This window comes from Artemia franciscana, chromosome 15 (genome assembly GCF_032884065.1).
Source record: "Artemia franciscana chromosome 15, ASM3288406v1, whole genome shotgun sequence".
Classification (NCBI taxonomy): Eukaryota; Metazoa; Arthropoda; class Branchiopoda; order Anostraca; family Artemiidae; genus Artemia; species Artemia franciscana.
The window spans coordinates 23,430,219-23,455,312 of record NC_088877.1 but is presented as its reverse complement, the minus strand read 5'-3'; the positions used below and the strand labels follow the sequence as shown (position 1 = coordinate 23,455,312).

Genomic DNA, 25,094 nt, shown 5'->3' with positions numbered 1-25,094 from the left:
GTGGGGGGGGGATAACTCTTTACTGCATTGAGGAACTACTACCTTGTTCTCATGAGAAACTAGAAGGCGGTGGAATTTCTTGAAGCAGAACTGAGTTAGGTTGTGCATCTTTTTATTTGTCTGTGCAAATGACCATTTGCAGTTTGAAACCACCTTGCGGGTTGATTCTTATTATTATTTACCATCACCACCACAGATTAAATAACTTTGATATTATCTCCTATGAACACAGACGAATTGCATGAATGAACTTTAGAAAGCAACCATTCCATAACGAGCAATGCAGTTTCTTATCAACATTTGTCGCGAAGTGTAAGATTTTAATAAAATTAAATGGGAATTTTGAAGTAGGACAGGAAACGGGGCAGGCTTTCAAAATAATCTACTTAAAATTCACACAACCACTCAGCATGTTTTATTTGGGTGACCATTTGCTCCATGATATTTCAGTACTTTTCCAACCTAATTGCCGGTGAGCAAGAAACCCAAAAAAAACTATGGCTGTTATTAATCAACACCCCCCCCCCTCACAAAAAAGAAATGCATAAACGATCTTTGAAGAAATCATTAAAATCCTAAATATGGTGATCTATTAAACCTTGTATGGTTCATGCCACCACAATGGCTGTTCCAGAAATAAGTCAAAAGAGACAAGAGAACCTTCGTCGTAGTTCGTATGCCTATCTACATAAGAAGAAAAAACAACACTGATATTACCAATGGTCAATAGGGTAGTTAAACTTAACTTCTATTAGGTCCCGAGATCATTGCGTTGCTCCAGTAAAGGTAAAATAAACCCGATATAGTGCCGCGAAAAAAACTTGAACTTTTTGGAAACAATAATAAAAGCCGTCTACAAAAAATTAAATCTTTGAAATTTTACCTTTAACTCATAAGCAAGGGTTGTACTCTTTTTCAGGACATTATGAAGATTAAGAAAATATGTATCTTATTGGTCGTCAACTAAGTAGTTAAAAGGATCTGTTAACCATAAACTTACTGATAGTATTGTTTGTGCTGACAAAAGCTTCCATGTGCTTCCAGAGGAGAACAAGAGACACTTCAAGAATAAATCGGCACTGAGTAATCTCTACGACTTGACTTTCAACAACCTTGGTTAAAGTTTGCCTAGCTGCTTCTCTCTTCTCTGATATCGATGAACCTTCACTTATCATTTTTGATACGAACTAGACGAAAAGGCATTCAATAAAATTTATTGAAGACTAGCATGGGAAATGTGTACATGAAGAAAGTAGAAAGCGACGAATTTGCGTAGTGCATTAATTACCCCCCCCCCCCTTCCGCCTTGCAATGCCATTAAAAATTACAATAAAAGACAGACAGTTGACTTTGTCAAAAATTTAGAACTTTTTGTTAAATGCTGCATTTCTCGATATAAAAAGTATCATCCAAACCTAATGGCTTTCCCTGACTTGCACTTAGTGACAGTCTAGTTTGTGTGACACTCGTTAAATAACAAAATAAAAGGAAGGTAGAGAAATACGTTCTGAGATTACATTGGCTATGCATGACGTACGGCAAAAAAAAAAAAAAAAAAAAACGAAGAACAAAGAAAAAAAAATGTGGAGACTTCCACCCGTAAGAATATGTGTATGAATATAAGAATATTATAGGGTAAAAAAATCAGTGAAAACAAGCTAAAACATATGGCACCCAAAAGTTTAAAAAGATGTAGCATTCATTTGAAGGTTTAGTTGCCTTTGAGAATCGATAAATTGTCAATGGTTAAATTTTCACGGACAAAAAGCGTTGTCAAGTTTCGCTAATTAGGTATGCTGACTTATTTTAACGGTTCAACTTGGCAGCACTGACGAAAATGTAACACCGCCCTAAAATTTTCATCGTTTTTGACAAACTAGAAGACTAACCTTAAAGCAATCAGGGTTCTTAGGTTTAGTCCAGGGGACAAAAATGTTTAATTTAATGTCCACCACTAAGTCGCCTTCAGTACAAAAGAAAAATCAACCTTTTGAAGTACCCTGGGTAGAAGGAATAAAATGACTCAAGAACAACAAGCCCCGCGAGTTGAATCTCTTTGTATTAAGTTATCATAAGCGTTATTTATGAATATCATTATCATGATATTTTAGCATTATTTATTATCATAAGCCTTTATGTTTGTATTTTTCTATTTCAATTACTTTCCTAAAAGACTATGGTAAGCCATTTACTATGGAAAATAAACATGACTAATCAAAAAAAAAAAAAAAAAATGATAAGTGCACTCAAAAATCCCGTCATTTTTTACTTTTAAACTTTATAGAGATTTGTCTATCGAAAGTTTGTGCTTATCTAGCCTGTCTCTCAACTGTTGATGAGTTCTATCTGCCAATGTAAAATTTAGTTTGACTTTTTAGTTTGACTAAAATAGATATTGGTTTTAAGGTAAGGAAGGTAAGGTAAATCTTTACTAATACAACTAGTTATAACATTTCCAACTTTTATTTTTTAAATCACAAGGAAATAAAAAAAAAACAACAACAAAAGAAGCCAATTTGACGGTTTAGAATACAAGACAGTAGAATGCATGGTACGGTATCAGTATGTTACGACTTTAAACGTCTCAAGTCATATACGAAAATTAATTCTCACGTACGAACAAGAGTCTAATTTTAGGACTGAAAAAATATATTACGTGCTAAATAATTACACTTGCTAAAATCAAATTAAACAGTTTGTTAAAAAGATATAAACCCGAGAACACCATTACAGGAAAGCGACAAAAATACGAAAATGAAATACAAGTTTCATCATGACTAAAAGACTTTGGTTTTAGTCATAATCTAGATTATAAGCAAAGTAAAAACAAAAAGTTAAAACATTACTTGATTAATTTCATCGACAGGCAAACTTTCAACAACTTCCAGTTTTCTCGACAAAGTGTCTCTGGCTACTTCGGTGGTTTTTAAACGCTTAGCAGCGGCTGATATAATATTCACAACAACACCTAAAGCGACAGATCGGGTAGTCTGTGGCCGTGTACCTGCAAGTAATCGGAAGAAAATATTTTTATTAGGATAGGAAAATTGCTCGCATTGTCCTTTAAACGCAAGAATCACGCCAAACTCTACTGTTATTAAACAGTGTTAATAAATAACAAGATAGCTTGAAGTTCGAGACCTTCAAACGAAAAGGAATATGTTGCAAGAATTATAATTGTTTTGGCCAGTTACTAGCTGTTTGAACTGGCTCTTTGGCCAGTAGAGCATAGTTCTTTAGAACAGTCACAAACTAGTTTCGACGCATTAAAAAGAAGCTAGGGTATACTAATTGAAACTGGCTCTTTGGCCAGTAGAGGATAGTTCTTTAGGACAGCCACAAAATAGCTGCGATGTATTATTCCTGCTTATATAAAAAAAATTCGGCCGTCAATAGCACTTTACAGTATTCTAGTTAAAAAATTAATATATCTTAGCATGATATTCAATTTTGTTGTCCTAGTTAGGCAGGCCATTTTAATAAGCATATGGCTCGGTGTGTATTCTGTTTTCAAAAGCAAGTTAACTCAAGAAAAGTTAGGACTTGTCGGATACTTGCAAAGCTTGGACAGTATTTAATAACTGAGTGGTGCCCATTGGATTAACTGTTTAAGACCCGACAAGAAGAAAAGAGTACGTATAAATTGAACAGCATTGTCCAAGGCATTTGTTAAGGTTGAACATCAGGATAACGGGCCGACAGCTCCAAAAAGAACGAATTAATCAAAAGGTGAAATTGCCTTCAAAGTGTGTACAAAATTTTTGAACCTAGGAGAAGAATGTTAGAAGTCGACAGCTCAATTTTCCTAAGAAAATTATTATGAGTCTAATTGAAAACGGTGACAAATTATCTAGAAGAGTTCAAGAGATACAGCAATTCAAAAATTTTACGGAAAATTGCAATTGAGAAATAGAATAAAAACTCAAAAATAAAAGTTCTTCTTTTCAGAGAACGCAATACTGTGTGATATCTATTCATGAAAAGAATATTGATTTTTTTTTTCAGAAACACTGGAGTTTTAAACGGAACGAAAGGTTCAATGAAACAAGTTTTAATTCAGAAATTTGCGTCCGTCAAAAAAGATAAACAACAAAGTATATTGAAACTTCGTCGAGATAGAGTAATTTAATAATTTTCTTTACTTACCTCGGAGAAACGAGCCCAGAGCTATTTTTTTTTAAATAAAAATTTATTCGATTATCAGATTAGTTCCGGAACTTTAACATGCAGGCCTCCGCTAGATTAAGAAAAAGACTATAAAGACTTCCTGGAATTTTCAGTACAAAGTATGGAACTCCTTCTTTTAATGTAATTAAATGCTTTAATAATAGCAAAAAAAAAGTGCATGACGCAGTTTTCATCTACAGTGTCTGGTTCTTTTGGTAAAATCTGACTAATTTAAGGACAGCATTTGCTTGCTGGCTCTGCTTTGAATCCGTACAAAGTCTCTGGCAGTCTCATATTCATCATGTTTTTTCTTGAGAATGTCCCTATACATTAGAGAGATATTTTGACCATTTTCAACTTTCTCTTGAATTAATTTTGACTCAGCACACGCTTATCCTGTTTGTTGCTCCCCATGGAGAATCGGCACACTAGCAGAATAATTCGGCTAGTCAATATTAGTATTAGCCAGAATTCTTGAGTATGCCTGATTGATTGGAAATTTAGTTTTAAATCTTCACTGAAGAGACTATACAGTTCTGAGGTACATACCTGTAAAAGCGGCACCGAAGTCGGCCATAGTAAATGACGCTGTAAATACAGTTCGACTGTAGATTCTAGTTCCGTCCGCTGTCATATTCATCACAATGTTCAATAGATTTAGGCAAACCTGAAGAAAAATTTGTAATAATTTACAGTTACAGGCAGTTTATTCTCCATTACGGACTGGAAATATTGAAAGTTATTCAGGCCTTACATATTTAAATTTCATATTAATTTAGGCTCTTTTTTCCATTGTATCTTGTAAACTAAGAAAACAAAATATTAACTGAATCGTTCAAACTAGGCACGTGTACTGGGACCTTTTTTTTGGGGGGGGGAGATTCAGAAGCAAGAAAAAGGTAAATCAGACGAAAAACAAAAAGGTATATACAAAATTATAAACACTTTGAGATCTCTGTGGGGAGTGGGGGTAAATACTCCTCCCTGCAAACGTGCTTGGTTCGAATTATTTCTTTTGGATCTCAATTTTTCAATTTGATCGTGATTAAGTCAAGACAAAACTTTTCGTAAAACATGCATCGAAAAGCAGATGAATTTCTCGACAACGAGAAAAAAGTAAGATATTATTCTGACTTGAATACAATTTCCCTTCCCCAATAAAAAATCAAAATAGCATCTCTGATGCTGCCTCAACAATTTTTCGTGCGTATAGTGGCCACTTCAAAATAGATGCAATGCATTTTGTTGGATATACAGTGTAATTAATAATAATAATAATAATAATAATAAAATAAATAAAAAGCCATGTTAAAAAAAGAGAGAAAGAGAGAGAGAGAGAGAGAGAGAGAGAGAGAGAGAGAGAGAGAGAGAGAGAGAGGAGAGAGAGAGGAGAGGAGAGAGAGAGAGAGAGAGAGAGAGAGAGAGAGAGAGAGAGAGAGAGAGAGAGAGGAGGAGGGGGAGGAGGAGGCAGAAGTTATACATGGGTAGCAACTTACTTGTAAGTACATACTAGTAGCCTTGTGCCTTGCAATATTTGAATTTGGATCATCCTCAACACCAGAGAATCGCAAAACGCGGTCTATAGCCACATCAGTAGGGACATACGCAGGCAAAAGAGAAAGGCAAATAGTCTGGAGACGTTCGATTTGATCTCGAATCTCGTTGGTACCATCAGCACCCTTGTGGATAACTTCTGGAAAGATGCCTAATAACACAAGAAAAACTAAATTCACAGTCAAAGCAACAGAGTTGACTTAATAAAGGGGATGGTTATAAGAGCTTTGTAAAGGGGTAATTTGGTCTTAAAATTAAATTTCTATTACCCTTCTCAAAGATTCAGGCTAGGTTCCGAAAGGGGCCCAAATCCGATGTGATTCAAATATAATAATTGGGATAGAAACGTGACTGATTCAAAGCACAATACATTGAGTATTTATAGCCTCTAGATTTCACTAGAAGTTTTCGATTCTCGTAAAAATATTTTTTACTGCCAAACTGACATCCAAAATCCCTTCCCCAATAGGGAGAATTTACGAATGGGGGAATATATGTTGCTGGAAATAGAGTCATGCAGGTAATTTCCATTTCTACGATTCAAGGGCCCCTAACAGACCCTTCAAACACGTACCCAAGGACAAATACGTATGTATTTAAGATTGAAGCAAGACACCTCAATCATAAAACATTGAACACACATTAAAAAAAAAAAAAAAAAAAATTCGCTATGATTGGTATTAAAAGGTTCCTGAGCTGATTGGTTACTAAGCTAAGGCTATACACCTCGCTAAAGTTACTAAGAAATTCGTGTGATTTGAGGGATCAAGAGTAGGGTCCTTGGGCCCGCATCAAGATCCTTTTGCACTGGACTTTACAAACAAAGTCATTTTATACCGGCTTCGAGTAATGATCATTCGACGATTATTTATGAAATAATTCTAAATCAATAGATACTGAATCCAATATAAACTAATAAATCCTACTTATTTCGCAATTTATGCTTTTCTTTCGTTAAAATTGTTACTTGAGGATTTCTGAGCTTCTTGATAACGATTATGAGGCTAATGTTGAAACAGAAAATTGCAAAGAGATGACGCCGACACCCGGGTTGCCAATTGGATGGTTGGGGGGAGGGCGATCTAATCCTTAACTTTTTTGCCACCCTCTATATTTTGAAAACCCTTTTTTGGTACTTCCATTAAAACAAATATGTGTCCTCCCTACAGCCCCTAGATTTCCGTGCATTGGTGCCCCTGACTGAGACTGTTTTTTTGCTTGTGCGTTAGATTTTTTAAGTTATCCATTTTAATTTGATTCAACAGGCAAACTTTGAAGGGTTTTCATTTAGAATTTATTCTTGGCTGAAGATTATCGATGAACATACGTCCGACATCTTTGCTTAGGTATTATGTAACCCAAATGAAATATGAATTTAACCAAAGTTTTGAGGTTTTCCGAGTTTGCTCATTGACGTTTAAAAGCTTGCAATATTATTATCTGAGCTTGTAATACAAACGTCTAAAATCAAAACACATCAAGTCTAAATATTAGTAAACAAAAATATTAACATGGCAATATAGCTGTCATCAATTATAACTATAATTAAAAAGTGCATGATTCTCGAATGGTCTTTGATGACCACTTAAATTAGAATTGAAGGGGTTCTGAGCCCCCTCACTGCAAATCTGAGGCTAACATGTTATTTAACCAGGGTTGCCAAAGGGACACTTTTAGTGCTTTTTTGACACTTTTTCACTCTTGGTGACACCGTGCCACTATTAGGTAGAAAAAGGCCACTTTTTGGAAAAAAGGGACACTTTTTGGCATTTTTTCAAAATCAACACCATATGTATTTATTTTCAGTTTTTTTTTTAACTTCAACTGCTTTTAATTTGTGCTTTGTGCTTTTCAGGTTTGTTTCCGTCTTAGGGATTTTTTTTTTTATCGTATCCGCACTGATTTCCTTTTCACATTTCACATTTGTGACTTGCTCAAGAGAATTTAGAAAAAGTTTTTTTTTGATAAAAAAAAAACTGAAGCAAGCGTATAACTGCTGGTAAGTAAAAGCTTAAGGTGTTTTATGACTTGTAGTCTACAGGAGTATGCAGAGGTGCGTCTATGGATAGTAATTAGTAGCAAACTATCTGATCCTGATCTGATTTGCTGCTGCTTGATCATTTTTTGGACGAGGGTGAACCTCAGTTGATTTCCTGAATTAAGACATTAGGCTTTTAGTAAATATGCAGTTTAGGTTCACACGCATATGGGTACAGTTTAACCCACTAGAAAATTCTCTGGTAACTGTCAAGAACATGTAATACTATCATAGACTGAACATCATATCCAGTGTACCGAGTGCTAACTAACGAAATGTGCTTTTTGCCAAAAGTGATGAAAGGATGCAAGAACGGGAGTTAAAAATGTTTCGCTTTACATGCTGTAACCTGGTGGACTGTTTAAAGAAGAAACAGAAGACTATTATTGAAACCAACCAAGCTTTCCAAGGTTATACACACAAAACAAGTTATGAAGCGTCTAAAATCGCCACAGATATGTAAACAAGCAGGTTGGCCGAAGGCAATGCTAACTTGGCCAACTTGGGTTTTTTCCTCATTTAGTTTGATGCATCTCTACATGAGAGTATAGGCCAGATTTTCATTCTATGAGTATTGTAGATTCTATATCTATAAACCTAGTAGTTAACAAAGATGTGGTCACCCTTTTTTAGCATAATGTTTACACAGTTATTTCAGTTAGGACAGTTTTTCAGATTGAAGTAGTTGTGTAACCACTCAGTGTCTCAGTTTTGATTCTCTGACACCCCGAAACATAAAAAGTTCAAATGTGAAAGGACTCTGTATTGACCTCTTTATTATACCACTGTCATGAAGATGTGAAAAAGTGAGGTTTCTATTTTGCTGAGGAAGGCCTGCTAGTTCGGCTGTAAAATCTGACACATCAACAGTATTTTTTTTTTCGTGGTTATTGCTGACCTAATGAAACATTGGTTTTTCTCGTCTTTCTGACCATGGTTATGACAAGTTCTGACTCTTGTGCCATTGTTTAAATCTACCCTCAAGGCACATAATTTCATATCTAACCTTACGGACTATCTTAACAAATTTTTGTGAACTGGAAACATCACTATGCACTGTATAAACAGCCTTTGGTGATAAACTGAGTGTCTATTGACAGCCAATGTCTGGTGATCTGCCATTTTGCTTGGTAAGATAAATACCTTGAACGTACAGTTTCAGTCTGGGGAAACTTTGATAACAAGCTTCAGATCGACATTGAAAGCCATCAAGAGCTTCGTGAAACTAGAAATCCTGAACAGAAGTGATGCTTTTGAGTTGCCTCTTGAGCCCCGAAACTACAAAGATGTGAAATTTGTGTTGTGTGGTCCCAATACAGAAGCTTTTCTGAATAAAGAAGGAGCATCAGGGAAAGCTGTTGAACAGTTTAGGCTGACTTGCTTGGGATTCTACATTGAACTGGTGAAGCAGATGAGAAACCGGGTCAATCATAAAGATAAGACATTACAAGCTCTCGAGTACTTAGCCCCGAAAGTTGCCGTGAATGGCACTGTTGAAACGATTAGTCCTTTGACCAGCTGATCTAGCGAACTCCTGGGGAAAAGCCAGAGCAAGATAGTCTGCTAGAGACAGTCTCGAAAACCAGTGGCTGAGCCTGCCAGATTTCAAAGAAGAAATGATCCTGAAGTCTGGTGGTGAAGAGCTAGTGTCCTCACCATCTTATTTTTAGAAGCTCTTGTTAGATGTGAAGAATCCGACGGCACTCCCAAATTCTTTGAACTATCAAACTTTTTGTTGAACTTATGCGCGTTACCTCACTCAGGTGCTGGTGCCGAAAGACAGTTTTCTCAACCAACAAACATTAAAACTAAGTTACGAAATCGGTTGGAAGTGAAAACTGTGGATTCCCTCATCCATGTAAAGCAGATGGTTACTCGTAGCGCTGCATCGGTGCCACCAATATCACTTAACATTTTTTTGAGGTGGTACTGCGAGGCTGGCGATAAGGATGAGCAAATAGAGAATGAATCTGAACCTGACCTATTTGACTGACCAATCAGAAAACCAAATAACTGAAATCAGATTGCAGTAGCCGAAGTTTTTTTCTCCAAAATGGTTAACCAGTAAAAATTGATTTTTTTTTTTCAAAAATGAAGGCTGAAGCTTTAAACAAATTTCTCGTACAGGAATTCTGCATTAAAGTTTCCCTTCGTACTCTAACATTCTTGAAATTTTCTCCTTTCTTTCTTGAAAAACTTGGCCTTTTCTGAACCCAGAATGTGGCTGGACCTCTGTATAACGCTTCCTGTATTGGAATCCGATTCATTCTGTATCTGCTCACTTTTCGTAAGCCTTCATAAAATGGAATGCAGCGTATGTGAAATCCAACACAGTCTTTCCCTTATAAAGGCCTTTTCATGCTGTCTAGGTTTTTCAGTTCAATCCTTCTTGAGCCGCGAAGATGGTAAAGGCCTAGCGCAAAATATTTCGGATTTGCTTAGACATTTGTTTTGCACCATTCTGCTTTTGGTGAAAAGGATTGCGATTAAATAAGCCTTTTTATTTGTCTCTTACAGACGCCGTCCAAATCTCCTCAGAAGAAAGAGATTGGGCAGAGAGAAACGGACTTTCTTAGAAAAACCAAAGCTATTCTTGACAACAAAAAGCCTTTCTCTTTGGTTTTCTGTGCTTTTTATGGCACTTGGTATTAACCAAGTGACATATAGCAATCGCATATTCTGTCGGTCTGTCTGTCGGTCCCGGTATTGCTACTTTAGGCACTTCCAGGTAAGGTAGGACGATGAAATTTGGCAACTGTATCACGGACCGGACCAGATTAAATTAGAAATAGTCGTTTTCCCGATTTGACCATCTGGGGGGAGTGGGGGACCGGTTAATTCGGAAAAAAAAGAAAAAATGAAGTATTTTTAACTTATGAGCAGGTTATGGGATCTTAATGAAATTTGATGTTTGGAATGATATTGTGTCTCAGAGCTCTTATTTTAAATTCCGACCGGATCTGATGACATTGGGGGGAGTTGGAGGGGGGAAACCTAAAATCTTGGAAAACACTTAGAGTGGAGGGATCGGGATGAAACTTGATGGGAAAAATAATCACAAGTCCCAGATACATGATTGACATAATCGGGACGGATCCGCTCTCTTTGGAATAGTTGGGGGGGGGGTTATTCTAAAAAATTAGAAAAAATAAGGTATTTTTAACTTACGAAAGGGTGATCAGATCTTAATGAAATTTGATGTTTAGAAGGATATCGTGTCTTAGAGCTCTTATTTTAAATCCTGACCGGATCTGGTGACATTGGGGGGGGGGTATTTGGGAGGGGGAAACCTAAAACTTGGAAAACACTTAGAATGGAGGGATCGGGATGAAACTTGGTGGGAAAAATAAAGACAAGTCCTAGATACATGATTGACATAAACGGAACGGATCTGCTCTCTTTGGGGTAGTTGGGGTGGGAGGGGTTATTTCTGAAAAATTAGAAAAAATGAGGTATTTTTAACTTACGAACGGGTGATCAGATATCAATGAAATTTGATATTTAGAAGGATATCGTGTCTCAGAGCTCTTATTTTAAACCCGACCGGATCTGATGACATGGGGGGGGGGAGTTGGGAGGGGAAAACCTAAAACTTGGAAAACACTTAAGAGTGGAGGGATCGGGATGAAACTTGGTGGGAAAAATAAGCACAAGTCCTAGATACATGATTGACATAACCGGAACGGATCCGCTCTCTCTGGGGTAGTTGGGGGAGGGGTTAATTCTGAAAAATTAGAAAAAATGAAGTATTTTTAACTTACGAACGGGTGATCGGATCTCAATGAAATTTGATATTTAGAAAGATATTTTGTCTCAAAGCTCTTATTTTAAATCCTGACCGGATCTGGTGATATTGGGGGAAGTTTGAGCTGGGGGAACCTAAAATCATGGAAAACGCTTAGATTGGAGGAATCGGGATGAAACTTGGTGGGAAAAATAGGCAGAAGTCTTACATACGTGATTTACATAATTGGAACGGATCCACTCTATTGGGGGGGGGGGGTTAATTCTGAAAAACAAGAAAAAATGACGTATTTTTAACTTACGAAGGAGTGATCGGATCTTCATGAAACTTCATATTTAGAAGGACCTCGTAACTCAGATCTCTTATTTTAAATCTCAACCGGATCAAGTGTAATTGGGGGGGGGGGCAGTTGGGGGGACCGGAAATCTTAGAAAATACTTAAAGCGGTGAGATCAGGATGAAACTGGATGGGAAGAATAGAAACCTGTCTAAAATACGTGACTGACATAACCGGACCAGATCTGCTCTCTTTGTTGGAATTGGGGGGGGGGAGTAATTTTGAAAATTGAGGTATTTGTAACTTATGAAAGGGTGACCAGATCTTAATGAAATTCGATATTTAGAAGGATCTTTTGCTTTAAAGTTCTAATTTTAAGTTCCGACCGGTTCCTGTGACATTGGGGGGAGTTGGAGGGGGAAACCGGAATTCTTGGAAAACGTGAAAATTGGGGTATTTTTATCTTACGAATAGATGATCGGATCTTAATAATATTTGATTTTTAGAAGGAATTCATGTTTCAGAGGTCTTATTTCAAATCCCGACCAGATCTTTTGACATTGGGGGGAGTTGGAGGGGGAAATGTTGGAAAAACACTTAGAGTGGAGGAATCGGGATGAAGCTTGGTGGATAGAATAAACAAATGTCCTTGATACTTGATTGGCAGAATCGTACTGGATTCGCTCTCTTTGGGGGATTTGGGGGGAGGGGTTCAGTGATTTGGCGAGTTTGGTGCTTCTGGATGGCTAGGGCGATGAAAATTGGTAGGCGTGTCAGGGAGCTGCACAATTTGACTTGATAAAGTCGTTTTCCCAGATTCGACCATCTGGGGGCTAAAGGGAGAGGACAAATTAGAAAAAATTAGGTATTTATAACTTACGAATGGGTGATCGGATCTGAATGAATTTTGATATTTAGAAGGACATCGTGACTCAGAGCTCTTATTTTAAATCCTGACCGGCATTAAGCCTCTTATTTTCCTTTTTTAATCAATCTATTGATTCATAGAATTTTGCTAGAGCTCATACCATATGATCTCTTCGCTCTTAGCTCTTCTTGCCTCGTCACAAGTGTCATATGAGCTCTTAGCTCTTGTTCTTTTTATTTCAACATTTGATTGAGCACATGTGATTTTTGTATTGCCACTATTTGCAAAGAATTTGACATTTCTTTGTTTGTTGAAGAATAAATTGGCTTTATACAGAATAAGTGATATTTGTCTTGTCATTATTTCGCTCCTTGTCAAGTTTGATCTCCTAGTTAATTGATCTCATGAATACATTAATGTTTGGATAAAATAACGATGTGGTTGTGCATTTTTGCGAGAGCAGCCTTACCTAACCTGTTGGCAAAAGCCTGGTGAAGCACGGGGATGTGAAGCACGTTTCAAGCCTAGCGCCTTTCACTCGCTTTTCGATATCAGTCTGCGGGAAATGGTCGACAAACTTTTGCAGAAGATCTGATATGCTACTGAAGGAAAAGAGGGAGCAAGGGCAATTAAGCCGTGTAGGCAGCGACAGACATCGTATCTGTGGTCTGTTTGTGCAGATCTTTTAAGCCATGTCTTCATTATGGCGTTTTCCGGCCGAGACGGCTGGGGCGACTCATAGTGAAGACAGGTTTTATCACTGTTTTCGTTTTCTCGCCGTACAGAGTAGACATTTTGGCTAAAAACGTAAGAACTAAACAACACGTTTTTTCATTCATCTTAGTTGTACTCCAACTGTTCTTTACGTTCCTGTGACACCGCAAACGCAGCACAAATTATCCAGAATCTTCTGTAGTTCATGAAATAAAACTGAACTTTCAAATTTTTTGCCAAAAACGACGAAAATGAAAACTGTCGTCCAAAAAGCGGCAAAGCCAATTCTGGTGCCGGAAAACGCCATAATAAAAACAGGGCTTTACTGAGTTTTCGGAAGAAGAAATAAGTAGTACAACCGAAGGTTCGAGAGAACCCGAGAAATTGTACGGAATTCTTTTTCTTCTTCGTGTATTAGGCGATTTGAGGTTTTACATAGGATTTTACTTATTTGAAGAACCGCTTTGCTTTTACTTGAAAAAGAAAAACGTAAATCTGGCCCTGGAGTCGAGAAAACCATTTAAAGCCTTTTTTGTCAACTTTTAACGTATATTGGCTAATTTTCTAAAGGGACACTAAAAGTGTCCCTTTTTGCTGAATTTGACACTTTAGTCCCAAAAAGTTTTGGCAACCCTGTATTTAACGCAGTATCACTGACCTAGAAAAAATTAATGTGTCTCCCGTGAATTAATTTCCCTAGAGTATTCCCCATTAGGATCCCTCCCCCCAAAAACTAGAAATTATGGGCGAAAACCGATATGAAGTCAACCACAAGTCACTACCCCTCGGGCGCAAGATCAGCTCAAAAACCATCGTCTTGATTTTTAAAACAACCATTTTAATCAGAACAGTCCAAGGGACATGCCTCCAAGGCCATGTGAATCTTACAGCCTCAAGTACAATGGTCACAGATTATACAAATACCCCATTTAAAACAGAGGCTTCATCAGAAAAGTGGACACAAGTCCTACTTATTTCAATAAATAAGCAATAACAAAACAATGGTCCGTTAGACTAATGGACTCAATAGCCTGTTATTTGGGAAACAACTTACAATAACTAATTAATAATAAAAATAGGCATACCCATACTAAATTATGCCTGAATCTAAATCGATAAGGAATAAGAAACCAGCTCATCGACAGTTCCCACGAATACGGCGATCTTCTCATCACCCGACAATAAAAACAAATTAAATTTTGTCTACGTCATCGAGGATCCAACGCTAACTAAACAACACCCAATAAAAATATAAAATTCTAAACTAAACCATATTTAACATTTACTCTTAAACATTTCTTCTGTTTTATGCAAGGAATTACGACCTTTAGGATTTAAGAGCTCATATTAAAGTCCTTAAGCCCCATGCCTCTTCGATACCTTCCCCTTTCCCAGTCCTAACTTCGCACACAACACATACCTCTTTGGAATCACGATTGTGCGATGATTATTTAGGTATATGTCCAAAATGACAAAATTTGAATTAGTGAAAATCTACAAGATTGAAGTTTCGTGTAGGGCTCAGCCCTCTGTAATTTTTTCCTTAATCTCCGAGCCTACATGTTATTACTAAATCAGAGATATAAGAATGTGACCTCTGAGGGCGATCCAGATCATCTTAATTAGGAACCTTTAGTAAGAGCTAGATGGCAAAACAAATAACCTGGCCTAGATATTCAGGAGGCATCGTGTTAGTTAGACGTTTATAATAGGCTCGATTGAATATACAGGGAATATTACTTAACATTTTGATTTCCTTTAGTACTTAGATAGGGAAAACGAGGCGAGTCCGTCAAAAGGACTCCTGAAAGGGCGTTGAAATAGGGTAGGAAAAGAACTGTCTACCTACAAGATATTACTAGGTACTTTTTAAATTAATAAGCCCTTTTAAAGGAGGGTCACCTTTTAAAGGAGCGTTACCTTTTAGGGTTAATTACCATTCAATAACTTCTATTTGTTCTTACCCTTGTCCCAAAGGTGTTTGGTGTACAAGCCCAAAGCTTCTGAAATTTCAGGCTAGCATAAATAAGTTGCGGCAGTTAGTGGTTAGCAATTGTTCCTCAGATTGTACTGGGCCAGCCAGTAGCAGCAACCAGTGGCATGTAACCCATTTTTCATGAGTGATAGTCCATTCTTTAGTAGCAAAAGTATAGTTTATAGATTTGTAGCTTCTTAAATTATGGTTACGTACCAATAAGTAGTGCCAGTTCCTTAGTAGCTTTGCTCAGTTTCCTCCTGGTAGCAGCCAGATGGGATTTAAAACTTTTGACCACCATTTCACTGATAGGCAATAAACAGTTGTTTCAGCAGGGAGCTGGACTCTTTATCAGTTGTTGAACTATTCCATAGATTTTCAAAAAACTTCAAGGGTAATTTACTCAAATTTATCAAACCTGTATTCCTTTGACTTATTATTATAACGACTCTAAACTCACACTGACAACGAAATACGATACCTTAAGGCATAATATTGAATCTGGACTTGAGGCTTCACTATTCAATATAGTTGGGCTACTTAATAGATCTATTGGCTAAGAGAGGTTATTTTAATGAATTGTTGCCTTTTTGTAATCCTATGTTCTTCGGGCCAAGGGTTCAAATCTTAATGTAGCAAATCCTTTGGTTTGATATGGGGGTCAACGAGGTGACACTGCAAGCTCAGCAAGGGGAGTCTGGCTAATCTGAAAGCTAAGTCTAGAAAACTGACGGTTCAACAAATCCCCAAATAGCATCTGAATTTCAGATGCCAGGTGAGGCAGAAAAAACGCCTGGGCCCGCTGCAAGAAGAGTTAATAGTTCATGGTTTGTTTATAGTTCATTTAATTTTGTGACAAGTCTATTATTGTTGTGCGGTGACGGGCTCGGATAGGCGTCCATTCAAGCTAACCCTCTGCATTTTCGTAAGATGTGATTTGGTTTGCGGTAAGTTGTTTACTTGTGATTAGCTGACATTTGATACCGTACATATATGTCACTAAATAAACGTATTGACATACTTTACCGTATCGATAGTGTGTGTGGTGATGTGTTTGCTAAATATTGCACTCCTCAGCATAATTTGTCTTTTTGTTTGAGTAACTAACGATTACCAAGATTTATTTATTTATTTATATTCAGGGTTGGGTCAAAAATCCACGAAAGAAGTTGATTATTGGTTAATTTTCAGATTTACAGAAAATTTTCCCCAGCCGACCATGTGAACTACTAGCACCGAATTTTTCGTTATTATATCTAAATTAAACATTTTAGATAAATGAGATGCGTTGTTGATGAGTTTGTCGTCGGCCGTAGGTAATTGGGAGAGGTTATCCTCGTTGTCAGGCTGCTAGATGCCGACAAGTATGTTTCTATCCATATCTAGCTTTTCTCTCTCACCATTTATTTCTTTATTCACTTTCGGCCAAAAAACCACGGAAAGTGTTGATCATCAGCTTATTTTAAAATTTACAGGAGATTTCGATCAATCGTCCGGTCTAAGTCCTAGCATGAAAATTTTTAGTCATTTGTCTACAAATTGATTATTTTTTATAATTAACATGCGTTTTTGATAAGTTAATTGTCGGTCATAGTTGATTTGGTGAAATGACGTCCGCTGAGCGCAATGCTATTTGGCTTCTGGATTTGCTCTGATCCCTAGCTGTAGCGATGGTAGCTTACACTTTCGGTTCTAGCAAAATTGAGATTCGCGAATGTCTAGTGACGGGATAGTTCAAATGCGAACCTTTCAATGAGAATACAAAGTTTTTAGAGAAAAAAAGAAGCAAGATTGAAGGCTTTCCAAAAATTAAATAAAACTAGAGCAACGAAGCTAGAATAAAAGCTACTAGGAGAGAAGACAAAGCTTGAATAAACAGCTAAAAGCTACTAGGAGCATTCCTTCACTAGGGACACCTCTATCTCACAAAGACTCAACGCTATTGCTCACACACAAGCTAAGAGCTTTGAGAGGGATACACTTTGATATCTCTAGAATTCTTTCTCTCGCAGTAGAGTTCGAGAGATTGAGACGCACGAATCTTGAACTTTTGAAGTGAAATTGCTTGGCGTCCGTATCCAATATGAAACGATTTACTTTCGCTTAAGTTCATGGGATTCACACTTACTTGCACTCAATCTTAAAAAAGAAGTACCTAGCGTGCATATCCGGTATGCGAACAATTCTATAATCCATACTTTCCCTCGTAATCAAGTTCGGAAAATTAAGAATCACCAGCCATCAAGTAGGTGACCCTCAAGTGAAGTAATTTCTCAATACCGAGTTCAAAGGATTAAAAGACAATGAGCCTCGAGTCTAAAAATGAAGTACTTAATGCAAATATCTGGTATTCAAACGGATCTTTTTACCATGCTTTTTCCTCGTAGTTAATTTTGAGGGATTATGAGAGGCACCAACCATAAGTTTTAAAGATAATCCACCTAAAGCCCAAATTCGCTTCCTGTTTAAAGAGGATATATATTTTCTTACCACAAAAGCAATTAAATAAAAAGATAAACAATAAAAAGATAAAGTCTGCATAGTCAGACAGCATAGTTTCACATGCCTTGATGTGGTGGTTGTTTTCCAAATTTCCCAAAAGCTTTTAGACTCCTTATATCAGTATATATATATTATATCTGGATGTATAGAGGGTTGATGGAAAACTTCCAGTAAAAACTTATCAAATTGAGAAGAGTTTTGCATTAAAAAAAAAAGAAGCTTAGTTCAGAGTTCAACGAACTGAGCGCTTTCCACTTGGAAAGGATGCCGCGATGCTTGGAACCGCGATGCATTCCATTTCAGACATATACTTAATGACGCAAAAATGGAGCTTGGGTATAACGAGCAGGACAGTATCCAGTTTTTTTCAGTGGGGGGGGAGGGAGGTCACAAAAGTAAACTTAAAAGACACATAAAAAATTTGTTTATATTCAATTTTGCTCCGTTTTTACGAGTCGGACAAACATTTTGAGGGGGGGGTCAAACCTGCTAGCCCCTCCGTTGGATGGGGCCTTGATAACGGGTAAGCATGCCAAAAAGATGTTGAGGGCAATAAAAAGGTTTTCATCATTTTAATTGATGGTGGCGACAAGCTATGGGTAAGATGGGAAGAACTGCAAAAAGTTTTAAAGTAGTTGGGTGATGTCATCTACACAGAGAACTGTAAGACCTAAATCACCTTATTTTCTTATTTTCAAGAAAATGGTTGCTATGCGTGACAACACAAACTGAAATTTTATAGCATTACAATAAAGTAATTATACAATAGATACAAGATACAATGGACAATTATAATTTGCAGTTTTTTCTGGAGTTGAAAGAAATTGTAAGATTTACTTACACTATTTATTTATTTACACTATTATGAATTGTAAGATTTTGGTTCAAAAATGTATGCCATATTTGTTTGCCTGTGAAACTTTTTAATAATACACGAAAAGTGAAGAAACCATAGTTTTGAATGGTGCACACTGAACCGTACCTAACAACTTTCCTAAACAGCATTTTTTTTTTTTAAATAAACAACACACAAATTTCCCGAAAAAAACTTTAAAAACTAGCACAATAATTCAAGGCAATGGAGAAATTTTGATTACAAATTCACGTGTAATAAAACCGCAGTAGCAGCATAAAGAAAATTAGTGACATCAAAACTATACCAAGTTTGAGAAATAGCCTTTGAATTTAGGAACTCAAATTGACCTTTCTGAAAGGCGAAACGCCGCCTTAGTTGAGTTAAGCGCCAATCAGTAAGAAAAGACAGGGAGACTAAAAAAAATATCTTGGAATTTAGGGTATTTTATCACAGCCCCTTGTCGATATGTACTTTTTGTTAGTTAATAAGTACAATTAAATGCAACCATTTATAATTAGTACGAGACTTACCAATATTAGTTGCCTTGCTAATAACGTTTGTTAATAGTGATAATTCTTCCAAATGATGAAGGTCGTTTAGCGTCTGGCCGCTTCTTAATATGCTACTGATTGTTTCACTATGAGCAAGAAGAAATCCAAGAACCTAAAAAAGTGAAAAACGGATCATTATAATGATTATTTAAAAAATCAATGAAAACAAATGTGGTATTGCAATAACTTCACTTTAATGAATGTAATATATATCCACAAAAGTCTATGTACCTTTTGATGGTCATGAATAAACCAGAGGCCAAAAATCTAAAAAAAGAAAAAAAAGGAGAAAGTGCCATTACAGCCAATTTCATTTCTGTCCTCTTATTTGTCAGTTTATCTTTCATTAATGAAAGTCATCATTGATCCATAAGTCACAGTATAAGAACTTATTTATGATTTCTACATCATAGCCCAGACTTTCTTTACTCTGTCGTATAATAGCGACAAAAGTAAATCGGGGGAAGGGGAAGAAGGAGTATTCTCCGAATCTTGATTTGGGTGTAGTTTACATTTCTACAGTTTCCACTTATATTTGTCGAATCTGTCAAGTAAAAAGAAGAAAAAAAAGAAAAGAAAAAGAAGCCATATTTTTCTTACAAGAATTAAGTTTCAATACTTGCATCGGCCTAATATTTCATTAATTGGAAAAGGCTTCACAAATGCTTTATCTATTTACCTACCTAAAGTATTAGACTTACGATTCGCTGTTTCTCCGGCTGAAAAGAAATAAAATAATCCATCTGACGGCAATCTTTAAGGAGAAATTTATAAATAGGTTATACGCACACACTGAAAGCTGAAATGATCGGTTCAATTTGTTTTGTTGCAAAAAAAAGGACTTGTACACTGAGAGCAAAATTGGCACAAAGATAACTACTATATAATTTAGGTACAATCGGCAAGCAAAGATAAATCGAACAGTCTATGAAGTGGTTCTATGTTCTATACTACCCCTTGGCACCTATACATATTTTGCAATGATGGGGAAGGGGGAGCTAACAAAATACCTTGCATTGAACAGCCCAATATAGCTTAGAAATAATCGCAAGGGGGGGGGGGTCTTTTGATAAAAAGCATGGCATTTATTTGTGATTTGAAATTATGAAGATACCTTTTTTTATCACAGTTATTAGTGGGTGAATTCTTTAGCCCCACCACAGTTCGAAGATTAAACTTCTAAAACTAAAAATTTACATTGTTATCTAGGGATAATACGGATTGGTAAGACCAATGAGTTGCCTTGCAAAGAAGTCTCCGATTTTGTACGAAAGTGCCACAATGGGGTTGTACAGGGTAAGAAAATTTTCAGAGTCTTAAGCCACTCACAAGTCGCACCTACTTTCTGCAGAAAAGTACCAAGATCCATTTGAAACTTGATGGGCTAACAACTTGATAGCTAACCTTAAGCAGACTCCAAAAAGAAACGAGTCTCTGGCAGATCAAACAAAAGTTTTCAAGGCCCAACTGTTGCTTACTATATACTGGTCTACCACCCAGCAGCATTGCTGCTAAACATAAAGGTTTTTTTTTTACTGAATTTAGCTCACATCTAACAATAAAATAATCGCACATCATATCTTAAGCACAAATAGGTATTTCGCAAAAATACTTTTCGAAGCTTTTACTAAAAAACACAACTTTACAAAAGATGTAAACTTTACTCTGTTTAAGGACAACCAAACAGAACTCTTAATAAATCAACTAGACATGTATTTTTTTAGACACAATAACAATTACAACATTTTTTTTTTTTCATCAAAACAACGGAAAAAATAAGTGCATATTGATCTGCACCCATAGGATGGAATTCAGGATGGCTAAGACCAAAGATTATACATATTTCCAACCGATATGATCGAAAATAACCATTCACTTCGATTTTTTTTTGTGTAAAATATTATTAAAAATTATTGAACATTTTTACCTCACCATTGAACATTTTAGTATTCAAGCAGAAATGCTTAAAAAGATTTGAAAATATCCCCGAAGCTAGGCTATAATTAAATTATTTCAGTCAAATTCTTACTTTTGATTTTAAGTTTGCAAGACTAGCAATCAATACGACTAAGTTATTGGCAAACTGGTTTGAAAATTCTTTGTCCAAGAGGCAGGAGTTTAGTCCCTGTCGTAGCCAGTAATTTAATTTGGGGCGGGGGTCAGTGGCGTGACTCTGTAAGCTCAGCCAGAGTTGACCCACCTCTAAATGGGTACCTGAAGAAATCTAGAAAGGTAAGTAGAAAGGGTGTGTGAAAGTACAGGATGACTGGCCTTTAACCCCTCCCCCCCCATTACACTTCCTGGCTGAAGGGCCACGAAACGGAGACCAGCACCGACGATTTGGACCTTGAGGGTCTAGGGCTATCATACTTTTCAACCAATACGACAAGTATGCCAATTTTTTGGTGAAACCCGAGCGCAATAAATGCAACCTAAGAAACACGAAGTTCCTTCAACGTTACTATGGAAGAATATCAAATATTTTTCAGCCTTTCGGTAAATTACAAAAGATATCAATGAATGCACTATTAAAACACTTTCCACCACTTGGAAAGAATAATAAATAATTGTTGTAATTAAGGAATTAATTATATTAAATATATATATATATATATATATATATATATATATATATATATATATATATATATATATATATATATATATATATATATATATATATATATGTATAATTATATTCATTTATATTATTATATATCCTATAATATATATATATTATATATAATTATATTATAATTATATAATTATATATATAATTAATAATTATAATTAGAAATTATTATAATTTATTATTATCTTATATATAATAAATTTATATTATAATTAATTATAATTATTATAATTATAATTATTATAATTAACAATTAATTTTATAAAGGAATTATAACATAAAAGACCCAACTTCAGCCATCCTTAATCAGATCTCAAGGTTTAATAATAATATTAAAAGCAATCCATGGTTTGAAATCCTCCGCCAGTAGAACTCAGTGTGTTTTTGTTTTTTCTACGGTTTAACAAGTCTTTTTGTGCATTCCTTTGGATTCCTTAATTATAACTTGGATTCATTATATTAAAGAATATAACTTCAGCCATGTTACAGAATCAGTAGCTCATAATGTCAAATTCTGAATTTGATCCTTCACTGCAATAAAAAAAATTATTTTATGACTAGTTTATAAAATTCATAATGAACTGATTTATGCAAAACATAAGCAGCATGGTACAGTCAGCTTAATAGTCCCATTTTTCATGTTTTCAGTGACCGACTAGAAAAAAATATCTCAAAACGGTGGTCATTCCCAAAGCCAAGGAAACACGAGCTGAGTCTATTGACGTTTTTAGATTACATTACATAAGACCAATTGATAGAGACTACGAATCAAAACTGAATATAGGGAGCTTCGATCAATACGAAAATACCGTAAAAGATCATTATGGAAATGAACGTCAATATTTCGTTCGTCCAGCTCCTTTATGACTCACAAATCAGTACAATAGCGTAGACAACCACATATTTTCAACAAATCACATATGTATTTGGGTATGTGATTAGACACGACGTTAATCTGACCCTTCATTTATGATACGTCTGATAGAGCTTTTGTGTTTGGCCTTTAGAGTTTAACATATTCTACTTCAGAAACTCTACTGCCTCAATGTATCTCATTTAAGAGAACAGAAAGAGGATTTTTTGGCGTATATCGAAGGTTTAGCTGCCGAAAACGTTTATTATATAAATAATTCTGGCAAAGGTTGTAAAAAAAACATATATTCTTCCGCTTGACCGTAACATTGCTTCAACTTTTGACTAGCTTTAGTCTACAGTAATATGCTATCCAAGATTCGGTTTTTTTTTGCGCGAGAAGCGAAGGCTCTGGATTGTGGTAATAATAAACAAATAAACATATAGGCTCATCAACTATGACGTTTCATAGACTAAACATAAATAGACTAAACTTATGTTCAGTGATATACTATCCAGTTTCGATAGGCCCACTCACCTGGTCTTCTTCCTACAATCCCTAATCAAGCAAAATACAGCGTCCGAAAATTTTTAATACCTGTTCACGGATAATACGGTGTTCTGACCCAAGTCCTGACAACATTGCTAAACACAAGGAAAAAGCTGGAAAAAGTATTTCTTGAAATCGATGAAACGGTGATGACAGAAAGGCATACTCATCCATTGTACTGGAAAAAAGGAGTTAAGACTGAATTACTCATACATTATTGGAATATCAGAAGCATTACTTTGGAATCAAGCACGTACACGGGGAGGATGGTACGGGGCTCACACGTTCAAAACATCATAGCTTTATCATTTACTCCGTACTGTGCAATATCTCACTTGGTGCTTTGCTGTTTCGAGTGATGACCCTTACCCCTGAAATAAATTCATAAGCATGATCCTGGCTAAAAAACTTTTAGCTGCCATTCATAAATTAATACAACAAAATTGTGGCTCAGGTTTATGCCGATAATTTGTTTTAGAGTTACAAAAACAAAACAGAAAAACCATTCAATAATGATTTGATTTAAATGAAGATATAAGATCCAAATTACAATCATATGAAATACTTCAAAACGAAACTTACTAATTTAAATGTCCGAGCAGTTGTTAGTAATAACAACTGTTGACATGCCTACCTACGGATCTGGTTATAATTTATTTCTAGTTGTCATTGATCCATCAATATAATAGAGTAACTGGCCACAGGGTTATGCCCATAAACTTTTGTTTTCTTATAGAATAATCCAAAAAATAAAAATAAAAAAAAACAGAAGAAGGAAAAGCTACTCATCAAGGAATGCTTAAATAAAACTCTAAAAATCTGAACCGCGATCATGCGAAATATTTTATCATAAAAATTTAGACCAATTGAATTTTAGCTTTAGGTAGAATGGGTCTCAAGTTGTCAATTTTTCCAAGACAACTGTAACTCATCATTTCAAACAACAGCAAAATGTACAAAAACTAGAAATTTATGGTTCCTGTAGGGATCCATCTGTGCTATTTTTTCTCCTTTTTTGATAGGAAGAACTATCTTTGGGTTAATTCAATAATTAAAATGTCATACAAGGTTGAAAACCTAAATACAAATCTCTCTAAATACAAATCTAAATACAGTCTCTCGAATTGAAAATTAGCGCATAAATTCATTTGTTGTTTTTTACCCCGTTCAATAGCTCTTCACATAGTCAGCCGTCTAAGTTCTATCACCATCGATGTCGTTATTTTGCTTGAGATTTGTCACATGAATGCAAAGAATTAAAGACTACATGGAACCAATAGGAGAAAATAGGGCAAAGAGATGGTTGATAACTGTGAATTTAATTAACTCATTAGCCAACTGACTAGTCTTATCAGAAAGGGAGCGCTGATTTGACAAAAAGGGGTAAAAATGGCATTTAAAGCTGGAATAGGCCTAAACTAGAATGAAAAAATGGCACTTCAGAGTTTCCAGAGTTCCTCTGATGCTTTAGAGTTTCTCTACAACATGCCATTTTTAATATCCTCGTAAGCAGGACATCAGAACTGTAACTCAATATCTGAGCTCTCAAAAGACGCGCTACATGGTAGGAATAGTCCACCTGTCCTACGAAATACCCGTGGCAACCGCTTATCGGTAAATATTATGAACGGAAACTATCCTATTTATCACAGTGGCTACCTTCCTCCTAACAACGGCCCTTCTTGCAAATGTTTGACTCCTGAAAGTCTTTTAGATGGCAACAAATATCGCAAAAAGCATTCTATAGGGCAACAAGTTGGTATATACAGGTGCTTTATTTACTGATTGTTTTTCAAAACATTCGAACTGACAA

General features: G+C 35.9%; 1 protein-coding gene across 6 annotated transcripts in view; it reads right to left on the bottom strand.

Moving 5' to 3' along the window:
* Positions 1–25,094, bottom strand: part of LOC136036202 (nuclear pore complex protein Nup205-like) — a 378,694-nt gene that overhangs the window by 3,463 nt on the left and 350,137 nt on the right. For 3 of the 6 annotated variants that reach the window (XM_065718287.1, XM_065718286.1, XM_065718288.1), the window contains exons 22-27: positions 23,330–23,459; positions 19,227–19,359; positions 5,664–5,872; positions 4,717–4,834; positions 2,847–3,004; positions 1,001–1,187 (exon numbers count right to left, since the gene is read on the bottom strand). In XM_065718287.1, the coding sequence (XP_065574359.1) occupies positions 1,001–1,187; positions 2,847–3,004; positions 4,717–4,834; positions 5,664–5,872; positions 19,227–19,359; positions 23,330–23,459 (935 nt within the window). Of the gene's footprint in view, positions 1–1,000; positions 1,188–2,846; positions 3,005–4,716; positions 4,835–5,663; positions 5,873–19,226; positions 19,360–23,329; positions 23,460–25,094 lie in introns of those variants that run through there. The other 3 variants (XM_065718289.1, XR_010619661.1, XR_010619662.1) reach the window with 3 other exon arrangements.